We start from the raw sequence: 16,550 nt of genomic DNA on the forward strand, positions 1-16,550 counted from the left end.
TTCTGAGGGATATAATCATTAACAAAATTGTTTGAAATAAAAACATTTGCCGCAACTAACTGGGAGAAACGATACCTTGACTTTTGAGGGGAATAATCATTAAAAAATTGATTGAATTAAGAAAAAATCCCGTAACTGAAAATAGTTGTCAACTTGAGGAATCAAATCTTCAACTTTTGAAAGTTATTATCATTGACAAAATGAATAATTATAAGATAAACAGTGACTATAGAAGATATAGAAATTTGGGAGAGAAACAGTTTTGGGCTGTTACTGTCGGTCCTTCACTAATCATTTTGATGAATTGTGTATAAATTAATCAATATACTTATGCCTGTTGGTTCTCCCCCAATCATGTTGATGAATCCATCTAGACCTCATGAATCCATATGAATAAAATGATGAATTGAGTTACATACACATAAGTAACATCGCTAAAACATTGCTTTACATGAATGTAAAGGTCTAATTTCAAAAATTTTCTTATTTTACATTTTTTATCAGAGTGGAAAAATCAAATAACTTATGTTTTTCCCTTATCTATCGTTCTCATTCCCTTCAATTCTTTCCAAATTTCCTTATTCTCCCAAACAATTATTTGTAAATTGTATTTTGAAAAGTGAGAATGACATAACTAACTTTTTGATTTGGACAGTATAGCCTATAGTATAAATCGGAAATGGGACAGTTTTGGGCATGAGCCTGTTGTGCCTTTCCTCATGTTAAGTATGTGTACACAATGTGATAAATAAATAAATACTGCCATTATATCTAATTTCAACAATTTTCTTATTTTACATTTTTTATCAGAGTGGAAAAATCAAATATGTTGATCAAATACTGCCATTATATCTAATTTCAACAATTTTCTTATTTTACATTTTTTATCAGAGTGAAAGTATCAAATATGTTGATCAAATACTGCCATTATAATAACCGCACTGCACTGTCTTCCATAGTCTCTAAAATATTACTTGTAAAAAATAAATAACGCAAGAATGGCACAATACTAATAATTATAATGGAAGTTTAGCTACTATAAAGTATACATGTATCAGATACACGAATTGAACTTTGAATTATACAAAAATCTGTGATAAGATACAAAACTTAATGATCTTCAAATGATGAAATTGGAAAAAACAATTTATCAACAAGCCTTGAAACACTTATAGGTGTGGGAGGGGTGAGAGATGATCTAGGCCTGAATTTATTACGGGATCTAGTGCCTTACTTAATTTCATGATTTTCAAATAATAAAATATATTAAAGATGAGTACTAACTATAGAATAACATTTATAGAAATATGAATGAATACTGTTTCACCTCCACATTTTTCAAGAAACAAATGCACAAGTTTCAATTTACACAATTAGATATTAAAGCTAACTTGAAATATTGTATGACAATGTCGCGGTTTTTAATTATGTAAAAAGGACTAAACTAGTCTACAATCAAAAATGAATACTATACACTTGCAAAGGTGTATACTGAATAATATCTTCAATATTATTTACAATATTACAGTGGGTAATTATTATGCTTGCATAAAACTGAAATATAAGACAACACACACATTCATAAGATATTTACAGGGATTTGAGTAGAATAATTTATGTTCAAGTTACATAGAATCTTTAGTTTTGAACGAGTTTAACCTAAAAACATTCAAAGTTTTCATGAGACACATTATTATTGACAACTTGTTTAAGGCAGCTACAAAAATTGCGTGGATTTACAAAAGTTGGCTTTCAATTATTTTTTTTTAAAGTTGATACACAATATCTATAAGTTTCTCTTATTGGTGGGGAGTTTTTGTAGTAATATTCACTACGAACTGTCAGTATAGAGTGAATGGGGTACATTCATATTATTAATAAGAAATGCTGACAATACTGAGCCATACTATGCATAAAACAAGTTGAAACTGGGACAAAATAAAATGAAAAATAATGAAATATTAAAATATCCGTGTTGCGAAATTGTGTGAAATTTCAATCTTTCATTCAAGCCCATATTTGATCCATATTAGAGTCTCTTTTCTCCAAAATTGGTTCACTATTAAACCCATTTGCTCAATCTATAATCTATTATTAATTAATATGTTTCAATTGTGTCATCTGATGATTCAAACTAGGATTTTAGCTCATATTTTTTGGAGTTTTTTTTCTCCAAAAAAATGTTTTTTTTCCGAAACTTGGAGATTTTTTAGAGACCCTATTTAATTTAAAGAGACCCAATAGGGGTATTCACAATGTTGTTTTAGCCAGCTAAAGTGCTATTTGATAACTCTGGATTGTGAACGCCCCATCTAGAACCATCTGCTATTAGCTAACTGCAGTAGATTTAGAGACCCATTCAATTTAACAGCTCATTCGATGCAGTGTTGTCAATTTTAGTATGTCCCGTCATACGGGCTTGCATGAAAAAATTGAATTTTCGCACAGTTTGGCAACACGGATATTTTGTTCTAGCATCAACTTGTTTCATTAATACTAGAATGATTGTCAGGATTTTATAAATATATCATGAATATTCCCCATTCATTACAGTCTGACAGTTTTGTAGTGAATCTCTTATCTCTTATTCATCCCATCTTTTATATACAGAACAAGGAGAAAAACACCCATTTCCTAAACATCTATAGGAAGTTTTTTGTTTGCAATAACGACAGTACATTATAACAGTAACAGTATAACAATAAGGTTACAGTACAGTATAAGGTAACGTCAACAAAATACTTAACGTTACCATAAATGTTATTGCAATATTATTCAGAAAGACTGTAATTCTGATTGACGACAGGTAAGTTACTCTACAAAGCGTTTTTCAACATTTAATAATATTGTAACACACATATTTCTATGTAAATTTATTCGACTTTTTACAATGGGATAGTACAGAGAAAAACAAATTAGAATTTTTAAACGAACAATAAAAATTGTGTATGAAAGTAGTCTTGACTTTTGACAAGATTAGATTGGATTGGATTATTTAAAAATAATATGTTTTTTTCCTACAGTTACGTTGAAAAGTGGCCATTGCTGCACTGATTACAGAACGCAAAGAATCACTTTTCCGCTCTAGTGCGGGAAAAATTTTTCTGCACTCCAGATTTGCAACATGGCAACGCAAAATACTTAGTAGGTTATATGGAGCAACAGTGCAGCAAAATCAAAATGAAGTTGGTAACAGTGACTGCTGTGGCTGCTATAGTGAGCAGAGGTGCAACCAAGCACAACGCGCTAATTATTATTCATTATATATTATAACCAACGACAACGATAGCACAGTGCCACCACAGCACACACCACACAGCTGCCCCCCGCCATTCAAACACTACTACATTATTCAGGCAATTTTACCCATAATTACCCACTTTTCATATTCAATGGTAACTGTAGGAAAAACTTAATGTGAAATACGTGCGCAAAGTTCCTCTGCTGCACTCAAGAAACCATTCCGCCCTCGCCTACGGCTCGGGCGTAAACGTTTCTTTCGGTACAGCAAACTGTCACTTTGCGCACTAGTTGCACAAATAACTATTGAGAGCTGGAAAAATAGAATCCCAATATAGAACGATTTTTGATACTATTGGATTATTTTAAAATATTTGTATGTTATTTTTGAAAGCTGGAAAAATTGAATCCCAATATAGAAAGATTCACTTAGAACTGTCAGCATTAGGTTAATGGGGAACATTGATGTTATTTATGAGGATTACTGACAGTTGAAAGTCAATCTCACACCATGATATTACAAATTAATTCTTAAGGGAAATTTGAGAGCTATTAAGATAATAATTATTTAAGAGATTGGAAGCAATCTTCCCCAAATGAATCAGTTGTTTGAATAGTAATAGTTCGTTGCTTGAAAACTGGACTTCTAAAGGTAGGCGCACACAGATCGTCATCGGACGGACGGCACGCATCGGACAGATCGGATGATTAGATTTGATGCATTATTTTCAATTGGAGTGTGCATACCTATACAGATGCGGATAGGTATGCGCACTCCAATTGAAAACAATGCATCAAATATAATAATCCGATGCGTGCCGTCCGTCCGATGACGATCTGTGTGCGTCTACCTTAAAGCTGCGTTTACACCAAAGTTATTAACAAAATGTTTATTTCTCCGTCCTTATAGATTCTATTGGATTGAGCATAACTTATCATACATATGATGAACATAAATATGTGTTTGTCAAGTTCTGTTCAATCTAATAGAATCTATAAGGATTGAGTTATTAAGATTTTGTTAATAACTTTGGTGTAAACCCAGCTTGACATCCAAAAATTAATAGTATAGCTGGTAATTATTAGAGGAAGACATTAATTGGAATATGAATTTATTATCAAGAAATGGTTTGAAATATTTGAACAAATAATTATTATTAAAGGAAAATCCAAATTAAATGCTGTAATTCACCCCGAAGACTTCTGCTACTGCAAATATTTACAACAGGGTAAACAGCTAGATGGAGGTAAACAACCCTGTTGTCAATATTTGCAGTAGCAGAGGTCTTCGGGGACCTCTTAATGAATTAATAATTATTATTGAACGAAAATCCAAATTAAATGCTGTAATTCACCCCGAAGACCTCTGCTACTGCAAATATTGACAACAGGGTTGTTCACCTCCATCTAGCTGTTTACCCTGTTGTCAATATTTGCAGTAGCAGAGGTCTTCGGGGTGAATTACAGCATTTAATTTGGATTTTCGTTCAATAATAATTATTAATTCATTAGCATTTGAATTGTAATATCTCAGTATTTTCCATCCATTTGAACAATAATTTAATTCTGGGAGTTTTTAATTGAAATCCCTGAAATTCATGTAAGAATTGGTTCAATGATTGACCGTGTATAAGGTTGGCCGTTTAAACCCGGAATAAAAGGCATTATAATAAATGCAACCATACCTTCAGGTAATCGTAGTTTAGCTTTGAACGTACATGGTGCATATGACCCTGAGAGTTCAATTCAATTCAATTTTATTTCCATCAACAAAACAAATAGACCATTCACATTACAATTCAACGCATAATATCAGGAAATAAATATTTCACCACATAGACTATTGGTCCGTGTGTGGGGAAAAGGAGAAGGTTTTTAAAATCGTTTATGAAGCAAATCATAAATTCAAAATTTTCATATCATTATTTCTGGACCGAAAATCAAGTGACGAAGCAGTGTGTGATTACATAACCTCAACTTTTGGACAACATCAACATTTTATCAACATTTTTGGAGAGAAATAGTACAGGCTCAGCCTAGGTTTTCCTTCAATGTCATAATTATATTATGATAATAGTGTTTTATACAATAAATGAATATTAAGGCATCTAGTTATCATATGAAACTGGAAAGTCTCAGAATCTAGAAAGTTCTGAGGTTATCAATTTTGTCAAAAGTCTCGAAAACCAAAGATTTTAGCACCAAATTAAAATTTACTAACCTAAGTCTACCTTGAACTACAAAAGTATCTGATCAACTACATTCATTTCAACAACAGAAACTTGAAGAAATGTTATTGATTTTTTTTTTCAAGATGAAAAAACAATTTCCTTTCATTTTTCACAATAAACATCACAATAAAAAAATAATTGAACAAAAATGAACATTTTTACATGAAATAAACATAGAATTTTACAAATTCATTGATATTCTATGGGAAAAAACACTGTACATACACATTTTTCAACAATTACTTTCTCACAACTATCTAATCACAATATAATATTTCTCTCAGTATCTATATCTTTACTATTTGATAAGTGAATTTCTTCTTTTCTAAAGATCTTCACTAGATCTACATTATGTTGGTGTTGGTTGATGTGATTGTTACTTAATACATAGAAATATTTTTGAAAAACAACAAAAATATAGAAAAATAAACAATGATTGTACTGATGAAAGACGTGCCTTGGATAATATTTGTAACACAAAAGCAATGAATTTAAATTGATATAGTTTATGTAATAGAAAGTTATCAATTTCAGAAAAATATTTTCAAATAGCAAGTGACTGTGAGCAATTTAAATATAATTTCTATTTGTTATATAACAATAAATAACGCTTGGGAAAATATTTCCAAATAGAAAGTGGCTGTGATCAATTTAAATTTAATTTCCATTTGTAATAAAACAGTGAATAACACTTGGAAAAATATTTATTAAAATAATAATTAAAATATAATTTCCACATGTTATATGGCAATAAATAACGCTTGGAAAGAATATTAAAACTGTACTGAAGTTGAAAAAAATGAAGATTCAATCTGGAATCTTGTTCAAGCCTCCAAATTTGTTTCTCTTACTGATTATAAAAAATATCAGTTATTCTTCTACAGTAAATCACTGGTAATTAAGGGCCGATTCTCCAGAATGTCCTTAGCCAAGCACGCTTTTTTTGCCTAGCAAGCAATCAGAACGATTTTAGTAGATGGTTGCTAGGCAACCATAACGTGCGTGGCTAATTATGTTCTCAAGAATAACAATTATTGTAAATGCGGCACTTCGTATGTTTTCAATGATTTCCTATAAAGGAATTGATACTATTTAAAAATCTCCAGTCACTAAATTCAAAAAAATACTTTTCAACAATGAATTTTACTAGGCTATCAAATTGTATTTTGTATAGTCAATTTAAAGTTCTTTATTTGGCTATCAAATATATGTGTATTTTGAACTATCAAATACATTTGTATTTTGAAATATCAATTTGTTGTTCTTGAATAAGTTGTGAAGTAAAAATTACTTTATCTGAATTAAAAGTTATTAGAATTACATCAGTGTATTGGAGTTTATAATAACTTTATATTAAAGGACAATTAGAGAAAGATGAACAGATCCAATAACAAAGGCTCAAATACTGTGTGGCACATATCACATTACTTTAAAAAATCAAATAAATAAAATTCGTTGGTTAAATTTGATCAAAATACTTTGGCACAAAGTGCATTAAGAAGAACAATGATAATACATGAACCAATTTATCCATATTATGGTACAATACATCAAGTAAAAATAACTATTATCAATATTTATAAAAACTATATACAATAATCGACATCAAATAAGTTACATATCTATTCATTATTTACATTGTGATAAAAATACAAATAATATAATACTTACTAATACATGATGAAAATCTATATTATAATGTATCTTTTACACAAGCTTATTTGCAATACTAGATCAACAATAATAAATAAGTGTATTAACAAGTTAATAAATTATTTGAAGTGTACGAACTTTTAAAGACGTCTTTCTATGCAAAGATGCTGAAGATGGCAATAAATGATTTATTTAAAAACTAAACAAATTGTGCAAAAATTAATACACAACATATTAAAAATAAAATAATAAATGTAAAACTCAAAGTGATTGATCGAATATTTTTCTTAAAATAAAATACTTTCAAAATACTGAGAGTGTTGGAACTAGAATAATACATATTATTAGAAAATAATATTCCACACAAGACTAAAAATAAAATATTTATAATTATTATGATTAAAATCCAGTTAAGCTCCAAAGAAGAAGCTGAATTTAACCAATGAAAAGTGGAGAAAGCTACAATATAATTAATTATTAGAGAAAGGAAAATAAATTTCAGGTAAAAGAAAAATTATACAATATTAAAGAACTAATGAAATAATTGGTTTTCTATGTCACTATGAAGGAAACGAAGCGGTGTAATATATATATTAAAGCGATAAGAAGGAACCGTTGAGAAAAAAATGTATGTAAATAAAGCATTTTGAGTCTTTTAAGTTCATTCAAATTAAAATTCTGGATTAAGCCTGGACCTTTATTGAGTTTCAAAGTTCCTATTCCATCTATAAATATTTAGAGTGGAAAAACGTTTCATAAGATGAGATTGTGTGATTTATTTAAGACAAATCAAAACTATTTCTCACTAAAAATACCTACAAAAACATTTTTATGTAGGGTTTTTAAATGTTGAACACAACTTTACTTAACTAATCATTGTGAAATGGTAGCTTAACTAACCATCTAACTAAAATGCTTCAACAACTAACCCCCGGTTAATTAATCGTCGATCAAAATTAAACTGGATTAAATATATAATAGATGGAAATTGGATTATCTATAATCGAATTTCCTATTAGAATTCCTCACTTCATACCTTCTAACCACCAGTATTCTATATGACAACTTTAAAAGAATTTGTTTGTATCAACCAAATATTCTAGTTTGTAGACAAGGTTTAATCAGCATTAAAAATCACAACTGACTCATCTTGTGTTGTGGAATACACCTAAATCATTGTAGGTCACTTTCTACCAAAATATCGGAGCCGAATAATTTGGTTCGGAAACCACCTTAACCTGTAGGTCCACTCATCTCTCACCATCCGTCTCATTACTCACGCACAAGCCTAGAGTTCATGTGGGCATCACCCTCAGCAAAAATTGCTGGATTGGATGTTTTTGGAAAACATAGTCATAGAGCCTACTGTATATAGTAGGTAGCCTACTGCATAAATAATAATAATATCATTATTATATCATCACGCACAAGCCTAGAGTTCATGTGGGCATCACCCTCAGCTAAAATTGCTGGATTGGATGTTTTTGGAATACATAGTCATAAAGCCTACAGACTGTATATAGTAGGTAGCCTACTGCATAAATAATAATAATAATATCATTATTATATCATCACGCACAAGCCTAGAGTTCATGTGAGCATCACCCTCAGCTAAAATTGCTGGATTGGTTGTTTTTGGAATACATAGTCATAAAGCCTACTGTATACAGTAGGTAGCCTACTGTATACAGTACCTACTGACAAGTATATTCACAATCTATTTCTTTGAAAAAGTTATAAAAAACTGAAATAAGAACTAACCCCTATTATTTTACATCCAAATCCCACCCAGAAATTCGTTCAGGATATTGCGAATCCATAAGAAAATATCTGATTACTTTATGAAACAAATATTTCTCTGAAATCCATAAATATTTTTCTATGGGATAGTTTTGAACTGATAAATATTGGTCACTCCTAGCCTTCATTCCATTTATTTAAGCAAACCGGGTTGATTTAGTGGTAAGGATTGTTACAAACTTCGTTTCATCTTTCACATATCTTACTGAAATGACTTTCGTTTTCATTAACACTCGATTGTATCTGCTACACTCACTCTATTTCAAGATACATTACACAAAAATCATTACACCTTTCTCTATACACAGTGTAAATCTGTATAGAAAAAAGTAGAATCATTAACTGATAATGAGTATCACTGCATTAACACCCCAGAAACATGTTTAAAGATACATTCCTCAACTAACAACTATTATAAATCGAATTATATTCGACGATGACTTCTAATATATTGTACTTACACTCGAAGATTTACAGCCCTGTTTTTGAAACAGGATTCCAAAGATGTATTCTCTTTCATCACAGTAGTATACTGATTGATTAACAGTTGACAGGTCGACAGTTGACAGTTGACCGACTTCAATTGACAGATTTGTATCAACCAGTTGACAGATGAGTTGCTGAAGATTAATTCTCTCCCAGCACAGATCACAGTTGTAGTTGACAGATGCAATCAACTAGTGTTCATTTTGAAGAAGTATTGACAGTTTTTTTACAATCATCAGATGTCGTTTGACAGACTTCCAACAGAAATTATGCTGAGTTGATAGATGAGTTTCTGATAATCTATATCATATTCTTGCACAGATCACAATAGATGAGACTTTCAATCAAAATAAACCAGTTCACAGATAGTTTCAACCAACGGAATTCTGTGTTCCAATAAAAAGAAACCAGTTCACAGATGATTGCAACCAACGGAATTCTGTGTTCCAATGAAAAGAAACCAGTTGACGGATGATTTCAACCAACATAATTATGTGATCCATTCAAAAGAAATCAGATCACAGATGATTTCAACCAACGGGATTCTGTGTTCCAATAAAAAGAAACCAGTTCACAGATGATTTCAACCAACATAATTATGTGATCCATTCAAAAGAAATCAGATCACAGATGATTTCAACCAACGGGATTCTGTGTTCCAATAAAAAGAAACCAGTTCACAGATGATTTCAATCAACAGAATTTTGTGTTCAAATCGATAAAACCAGTTGACAGATGATTTAAACCAACGGGATTCTGTGTTCCAATAAAAATAAACCAGTTCACAGATGATTTCAATCAACAGAATTTTGTGTTCAAATCGATGAAACCAGTTGACAGATGATTTCAACCAAAGGATTCTGTGTTCCAATAAAAATAAACCAGTTCACAGATTATTTCAACCAACAGAACTCTGTGTCCCATTTGAAATAAACCAGTTGACAAATGATTTCAACATATCTCTGTGTTTCAATCAGCAAATTTCGGCTGAGAGTTTAGTTCGAATCAACAGATTTTTGGAAGTTGTTGGTTGGTTGTCATCTCAATTGCCATTGGTGGTTCTTGGTGTGATTATGGGCGTGACCTTGTCACGTTCTGTGCCGTAAATTTTGCCAGCTTTTTTCGCCATATTGGTGAGAAGTTCTAGCGAACACTTGTGTGCAGACCGCAGCGAGAGTGACCACTCTTTAAGGCCGATTTCATCCTAAAATTCACAAAAAAATCAATTATTTACACCATAAAACATTTTGTTCTGGAATTAACAAAAAATGTTCCATGATTTACACATTAAAACATAGATGAAGCACAAGAGAGAATCACAGAATTTCCATATCCAATCGAATCTAAGGCTAGGCACACACCAGTTAGTCAAGACAAGACAAGACACGTTTAGTCACAATACTTCTGTTGTGGCCATTCTTGAATTGAGCGCGTCCATGTAGCGCTGTTCCGTGCGGTGCTGCCTCCTGGCGGTGGATTGTCGAAAACTGTCGTCAGCCCAGGCTTTCTTCTCAGTCGGGAAAGAAAGCAGACGGAGTCAAGAGTGTACAAAGCCATACCGTTCCGGCTCACTTTATTTGTTATTTTGTTATTTTGTCTAGCCGGACGTTATATGTCAATAATTGATTGAAGTGTTTAATGAATGTCGTGAATATTTGGGAGAAGCAAGGAGCAGTGAAATTAATATTGCCAAGCAGCTTGTAATCATCACCAGGCCACAGTATCAGAGTATCAGAAAGGTATTTCCTTTCCCAAAGGTATTTATCCTTCTCATTTCTATATTCCATCCTATATTTCGATTCCAATACCTTATAATTGATAATCTGGCATATATAAAAATTACGACTGGTGAGTCTATTATCTATACTAATTTGAGAACTTCCATATCTTTGCTCACAGTAAATATTTCTTTTAATTCCAACTTGGCAAGTATTTTCATAAAATACAATAATAATTTAGATACAGTCCTCTCATTCTACAAAACATTTTTGGTCCTACGAGCCTAATTATCATTGAATCAGTGAATTTATTGAATTTGAAACTTGCTTTTTCATAGTTGCTTATGAAGCCACACACACCGATTAGTCAAGACAAGACTAGTCACGATTAGTCACAATACTTCACACAGTTGCTTATGAAGCAACACACACTGATTAGTCATTGCAATTAGACATGTCTTCATAAGCAACTATGTAAAGTATTGTGACTAAAAGTGCCTTGTCTTGTTTTGACTAACTGGTGTGTGCCTAGCCTAAGGGCTAAGCGACAATCAGACGTTTTCATACGAGTCGATAGGGCAGGAAGTGCTCCGATTGGCTGATTGGGTTGGCGTTCGGGAATCAGCTGATAATCAGCCAATCGGAGAGCTTCTTGTACAGCATTTGCTTTTAGACTCGTCTGAAAACAACAACAACTTTCTTAAAGCTTTCAGATTATAGTGAGGACCTCGTTATAATGACAGTATTTGATTGAAATTGGGGTTGCTATCCTTGTCGATCATTAGATAAAGCAGATAGCGCTATCCTTTTCTAGCTCCCCAAAAAAGATCTTTCTTTAATAAGGTAGAAATATAATTGATTACCAAAATATTTGATATCAATTATGGGAATTTATTATCAAATCATTGAAAAATATTTTTTATTGACGAATGAGATAATAATTGATTATTTTTAACAAGAATGAACAGTTGATATTACATCAGATATACCGGTATCAGCTATCTTCTATAGAAAGCAGTGGCAGCAAGGCAGAGAGAGAATCGGCAACGATGTTCTCCTGTATTTCTCCACTGCCATTTTAACGTGGACCTCACTTGAGTGTTTGAAACGAATAAATCTCGATAGGACATTAAAGTTTAATTAAAACTAAAACATCTTACGACTTGAAGGGATAAACAGAGAAAAGTAGAAATGCAGCGGCGGTGATGTTGCCGTACTAGAGCGGAAGGCGTTCTGAAGTATTTAGAGTGTTCAATAAAATCATGATACGCATACCTAGTTTCCTCTCTGGAAGCACTGCTTCGAATGAGCCTGTTTTGACAACTTGGCAACAGCGCTTGTCATTATGACTCTATTCATCCACTACCTCTGTAAACAAAGCCGTAGTGCATTCGTGTGACGTCAGCACAGGTAGGGCTCCTACTCAAATAAAAACACTAGCTGATATAGATCAGCTGAAATCAATGGTGTAGGAGCCCTTCCTGTGCTGACGTCACACGAATGCACCACGGCTTTGTTTACGGAGGTAGTGATTCATCACTCACTCTATGTGCCGGTTTTACAAAATCCGGTTAAATTTTAACCGTGATTAATTCCACGAGATCTAATCAGAGAAGCTGTCTTTTTAAAAATGCTTTCTCTGATTGGTTCTCGTGGAATTAATCACGGTTAAAATTTAACCGCCATTAGTGCAACCGGGCCTAAGTGCCATTTGTATAGTGTCAGTTTAAACTAAATTTCATTTTCAACTGGATTAAATCTTCAGATACTGTTGATGGTGAGATATTGTGATACCTATCCACAATGAAAACTCTAGGTTGTTGTCAAAATATCTCTTATTTATTTTAAAAGTTTTCAAATAGAGTTTTAAATTTCTCACACTGAAGGTGACACAATTGATGTTGAAACATGTTTGTGATTTTTAAAATAAATGATATTTTAACAACAACCTAGAGTTTTCATTAAGGATTAAATCCTCATCATGTCTCGTTCATTACAATGTGGTTCATTTTGAGTTTAAGCCACCAGCTTAAATCCAGTTCAAGCTATTACTGTGCAAATGGCACTATAGTCAACAAATATATTAAGTTGTACGATATACTGTTATTATTTCAAATTAAAAGGTCTACTGTTCACAGAACAACTATAGTCCGTACAAAATTACTTCTCATTTGGAGGAATATGCAGCATAGAGAAATGGAGGGAGATCAGCCAATTACAGTGATTAATAGAGTCATAGGTGGAAGCGCAGTTGCCAATTTGTCAGTCGTCTGACTGCTTTCAGACAGGAAACTTCGCATGTGTAGCATGAGAACATGAACAGTAACTAGAAATTGGAGAACGCTGGCCGCTTCAAAACGGCAACATCGCGCCTCTGTATCCCTCCCACTGTATGCTTTCTCTCTCTGCTGCTCATGTCCATCCCAAGTAAGAAGTAATTTTGTACAGAGTATAACTGGCTGAACTGGTTTCAATCCCCTCCATCTCTCTACTCCACATATCCTTCTAAGTCGAAAGTTATTTTAATTCAACTATAGGCTAAGCCGAGCCGGTCCACTCACCGGATTGGTGAGCACAATCTTGGCGACGGCCGTCTTGAGCACGATGCACTGTTCGTTCTTGACGGTGACCAGATCGGCGGAGACCTCCTCCAGCTGGTCCATGAAGATCAGTTCCGGTTTGGTGTTGCCCGAATCTGGGTGCAACTCGAGTCGGTTCGGGTAGAGCTTGGCGTAGCGAGTCTGCCAGGCCGACGCAAACGGGCCGCCCAGTTTCTTGATGTAGCCGTGCAGGATGCAGTCCGATTCTACAACAAACATCACAAATTAGTTGTGATCGAGTGGTCTAGTGCAGGGCTCTCCAACCTACGATCCGCGGGCCACATCAGGCCCGCGAATAGATTTTGTCCGGCCCGCCGAGAGTTTGAAATCAATTTTAATGATCGGAACCACAAAGTTTAATCGTAAATGGGCGGACATTTCAAGTGGAAAACAAATGCAACCTTCTCACTAAAAATAAGTTTTCTCTTTTAGCTTGGTAACTATTTGTGAATCCGTGTATTGTCAAGTTGTCTTATTACTACTAAAAAAGTTATTATTTTGTCTAAATTGCTAAATTCATGCATTGTCAAGCTTTTTTATGACCTTTTTACACTCAATAGATTGGACTTTGATTAAAGTGAAATGAATTGGTTTGTTTCTTCCTGTGTTTTAATTAAACCTAATTAAAGCTCCTCATATTATTTTAATGGAAATATATAATTTTACACCCCTAAAATCCCCCGTCGTGTGTGTCCCCACAAGTCAAATTCCGCGTACATCCTTGTTATTGGCCCTTCAACTCTCCCAAGAATTAACAATGTGGCCCTTGGATAAAAAAGGTTGGAGACCCCTGGTCTAGTGGGTAATTCAAATTCAAATTCTTTATTCTGCCTGACATTTTTTACAATGTATAAGCTCGTCAAAAAAAGCAGCTTGGAGATCCCGGGTTCAATTTCAATCCCGCTTATCACCAAAAATTTCTGATCAGGTCACTTCCGTGTTATCGGATGCAGTCATTGCACATTCTTTCATTTATTTACAAAGGCAATTCTCCACAAGTATTTTAAGTCCAGGTGATGATGAGGAAATGAATGATAAAACATGATAAACGTATCTAATTGTTATGATTTCGAATAGATCAATAGAGAGCTGAAATGAAACTTGAGAATGAGTAGCTGATATAGAATGAGAGAGAAATCAAACCTAAGAACCTACTTGCTACTTACTATTGTGTTGTCAAAATTAATATTATTTATAGTTTATTAACATATTTAGATAGCCTACTTAGTTTTAAGTAAAGAAAGCGTACTGAATGAAAAAGACTAAGAAATTGTCAAAAACCACAGATTTATTGATATTTAGAAAGACCGGTTTCGGTTATTACACCATTGTCAATCTCTGATAAACAGATAATCAGTTTATCAGAGATTGACAATGGTGTAATAACCGAAACCGATCTTTCTAAGTATCAATAAATCTGTGGTTTTTGACAATTTCTTAGTCTTTTTCATTCAATATGTATAATTACCACAATATCAACTTCTCAACTACACAAAAAGTGAAAGGAAGCGTACCATTTTCGTCGGTATCTTGGTACATGACAAACCTAGATCTTGCCGAACTAAATGTAATCCAATAAAGTGTACCTTTTTCGTCAGTATCGAATCGCTGCTTCTGTTTGGCCTTGCGTTTGTGCTCCATCTTGTCAGCCTCCTGGTTGATGGTCTCGAACACAGTCTCGGCCACCTCGTTCTGCCATCGCTCAGAGATCACCAGAGGAAAGTTCTTGTACAGGTCCTGGTCGGCATCTGTCAACTACAAACATACATTATTATATGAGGAGTGATCCGTGGTCTAGTGGATAGAGTGCTTGCGTAACAGCCTAGAGATCCCAGGTTCAAACCCCGCTCATAGCCAAAAGTTTTTGAACATGTCACTCCCGTGTTATCGAATGGGCACATTAAATTGTCGGTCCTGGCTGAAGTATGAAAGTCGTAAGGCCCATTGACGGCTTAAATCATATATTCAGGCGAGGTGGAACTTCTGTCAGGAACTCCCCATCAATAGCCATCAAAAGCCATACTGATATTATTATTTTTATACATATATGAGATAGACTAACAAAATATTCCATTTGAAACATGAGCATTTATTAATTAAATCATTTTCTCCTTCTTACAAACAAGGATTAGGTTATAGCCTGTTCCGACTCATATCTAGCTAATTATTCAAATAAACCTACAACATCTACTGACATATCACCATATCGTGACGTCAGCATCGGATAGAAAACAATGTAAACAAACAATGCAGAAAAGTTTTAGGATAGGATAGAAAACTTTCTGCAGAAAAGTTTTCTATCCTATCCTAAAACTTTTCAGCATCGGATAGAAAACAATGTAAACAAACAATGCAGAAAAGTTTTAGGATAGGATAGAAAACTTTCTGCAGAAAAGTTTTAGGATAGGATAGAAAACTTTCTGCAGAAAAGTTTTCTATCCTATCCTAAAACTTTTCTGCATTGTTTGTTTACATTGTTTTCTATCCGATGCTGACGTCACGATGGGGCGATATGGCAGTAGATGTTGGCTTCAGAGGCTAGACTTCCCATCGTGTCTATTGTTCTAAGTTCTAGTGTCCTAAAGTGTCCTAGTGTGCTTGTTCTAAATTCTACTGGTCTAAGTTTCAAATGTACGTTTTTAAAATAGAGATGCTTCCCATGTAATTTGAATGGAGTTACTTTTACGCTCTAGGGAGTTTTCCTACCGAGAGCGAGAAAGTGACTCTTCAGTATTATGTTCCAGGGAGTAAAGTAAACACATTAGACAGGAGGTGGAGGAAAATTAAATTATTATGTCATAATTTTTGACAAAAATAATCTA

General features: G+C 33.4%; 1 protein-coding gene across 1 annotated transcript in view; it reads right to left on the minus strand.

Moving 5' to 3' along the window:
• Positions 1–9,100: 9,100 nt before the first annotated feature.
• Positions 9,101–16,550, minus strand: part of LOC111046871 (G protein-coupled receptor kinase 1) — a gene marked incomplete in the record, with an annotated part of 180,245 nt that continues 172,795 nt past the window's right edge. The window contains 3 exon segments of the mRNA XM_039436863.1: positions 9,101–10,614; positions 13,690–13,934; positions 15,315–15,483. Of these exon segments, the coding sequence (XP_039292797.1) occupies positions 10,453–10,614; positions 13,690–13,934; positions 15,315–15,483 (576 nt within the window).

This window comes from Nilaparvata lugens, chromosome 10, assembly GCF_014356525.2.
Source record: "Nilaparvata lugens isolate BPH chromosome 10, ASM1435652v1, whole genome shotgun sequence".
Taxonomy (NCBI): domain Eukaryota; kingdom Metazoa; phylum Arthropoda; class Insecta; order Hemiptera; family Delphacidae; genus Nilaparvata; species Nilaparvata lugens.